We start from the raw sequence: 2,122 nt of genomic DNA on the forward strand, positions 1-2,122 counted from the left end.
CTCGGGACCTGCTTCAGTCAGGAAAATAGTCCGTTTCCTTTGTTACACCGCCCGGTTACGGTTTTCATTATCGGGGAGTTCAATGATACTATTTGCGATGAAAAACTTTTCTAGCCGCCACATATGCTCCAAACATCTCTCGGTCACGATGGAACTCACCAAAACGTCCTATTATTCCCATGGGCACGGCCATCTGGACTCTTCAGTTCAGCCAAATGTGCTTGTAATTTATCTGAGATTTTTAGTTGTGCTGCAACAGAAAGGACCTCGCCAGTCTCTCTGTTGTTGGCTGGGATCATCCACCAACAAATATTTCAGCTACGGTATCCAGAAATCTGATCCTACGTCGCCAACATGGGATCTTCACTATGACATGACAAACACACACTTACAAGATGGCTTCAACTCAGGAAGTTGTCAGGTGACCAAGTCACCTGATGCTTTTATTGTATAAACAGCAATGGCTGCATTACCACAGTAATCCACTCGGTGGAGCAGTAGTCCACTGGGTGGAAGTATATATTACAGCCTTACTCTCGCCTTACGTGGCTCAGTGTCAAATTTTGTTTACTAACGCCCCTATGAAGCACCTTGGGACATTTTACCACGTAAGACCCTATATAAATACAAGTTGTTGTTTTATCATAGACCCCGGGGGAGAGCAGATCCCCCCCCCCGCCCCACTGTGTATCACAGACCCCGGGGGAGAGCAGACCGGGCCTGCTGTGTATCACAGACCCTGGGGGAGAGCAGACCAGGCCCACTGTGTATCACAGACCCCGGGGGGAGAGCAGACCGGGCCCACTGTGTATCACAGACCCCGGGGGGAGAGCAGACTGGGCCCACTGTGTATCACAGATCCCGGGAAGAGAGCAGACCGGGCCCACTGTGTATCACAGACCCCGGGGGAGAGCAGACCGGGCCCACTGTGTATCAAGACGCCGGAGGGAGAGCAGACCCACTGTGTCTATATCACAGGGTGAGCTGGTTAGTGAAAATATAAGATAGGATTCAGTTCTGATGCTGGAAAATCTTCAGCTCTTATTGGTTAATGCATTTGACAATTACATTAAAGGGATATTTCATCACATTCTTTAACTGCTCTCTGAACTTAGTCTGGATCACAGCATAAATACAAGTGTTGGTGCAGCAACTCAGGGGTTGCAGCATGAAGCCCAGCTCTTGTACACAGAGAGGTAGAGATACAGCATTAAATCCAATGTACCACAGTCGGTTGCATATAGAATACACCACATACGTTGACCAAAACAGGATGAAATTCCCCGAGATAACAAACAGTAAAATGACAGATTTCCTGCGGCTCTCCATCTCAGGGTCTCTGGGACCCCCCCCATGGCTGGGACCCCGGAGTCTCCTGCGAGCTCTGCTGGCCACTAAAATGTGTCTGACGGTGGGAGCATTGAGCAGCAGGATCAGAACAAATGGGACAAAAGGGGTGAGAAAAAAATGAAGGAGTTCGATTATTGCCCAGACTGTTGAACCAACAACACCATCTCGTCTATAACAAAACCAGGGATCGTTGTCGAGGTAATATTTACCCGTTAACATAAAATACCAGAAAATATCCTTTAAACAGCTCAGCACAGTCACTGTTCCCAGAACCACAGCCGCTGTTCTCTCGGTGCAATATTTGGTTTTCAGCTTCTGGCAACAAATGGCCACAAATCGATCGAAGGTGAAAGTGACGGTGAACCAGACAGAGCAGTCTGTGGCTGCATACAGCAGGACGGCATGGATATTACACACAGGAATGGACATCACGAAATGGAACTGACTCGAATAACGAACTGGAATTTGCCTCAATATCAGGTCGAGGATAACGACCTGTAGATCCGCTGCTGCCATGGCCACCAGGTAACGAGTGAACATTTGGAGAGACCGCACTTTCCCCGAGTCAGGATCACAATCGTCAGTAGGTTAACTGTAAGGCAAGGACATAACAGGAATGTTATACATCATGCTGGGACCCAGTGTAAATATTAGTACCATCTCTGGAAAACCTGTAATCATTAGGACCGTGTCTGGAGTCTCTGTTGCTATTAGCACAGTCTCTGGATCCTCTGTTGCTATTTGCACAGTCTCCGGGTCCCCTGTAAATAAT

General features: G+C 48.1%; 1 protein-coding gene across 1 annotated transcript; it reads right to left on the reverse strand.

The window, feature by feature from the left end:
• Positions 1-1,041: 1,041 nt before the first annotated feature.
• On the reverse strand, positions 1,042-1,866 carry LOC139250266 (probable G-protein coupled receptor 139). The gene has a single exon (XM_070872765.1). The coding sequence runs from the start codon at positions 1,864-1,866 to the stop codon at positions 1,042-1,044; it is 825 nt and encodes a 274-aa protein (XP_070728866.1).
• Between the last annotated feature and the right edge of the window lie 256 nt (positions 1,867-2,122).

Source organism: Pristiophorus japonicus, unplaced genomic scaffold (assembly GCF_044704955.1).
Source record: "Pristiophorus japonicus isolate sPriJap1 unplaced genomic scaffold, sPriJap1.hap1 HAP1_SCAFFOLD_361, whole genome shotgun sequence".
NCBI classification, from domain to species: domain Eukaryota; kingdom Metazoa; phylum Chordata; class Chondrichthyes; family Pristiophoridae; genus Pristiophorus; species Pristiophorus japonicus.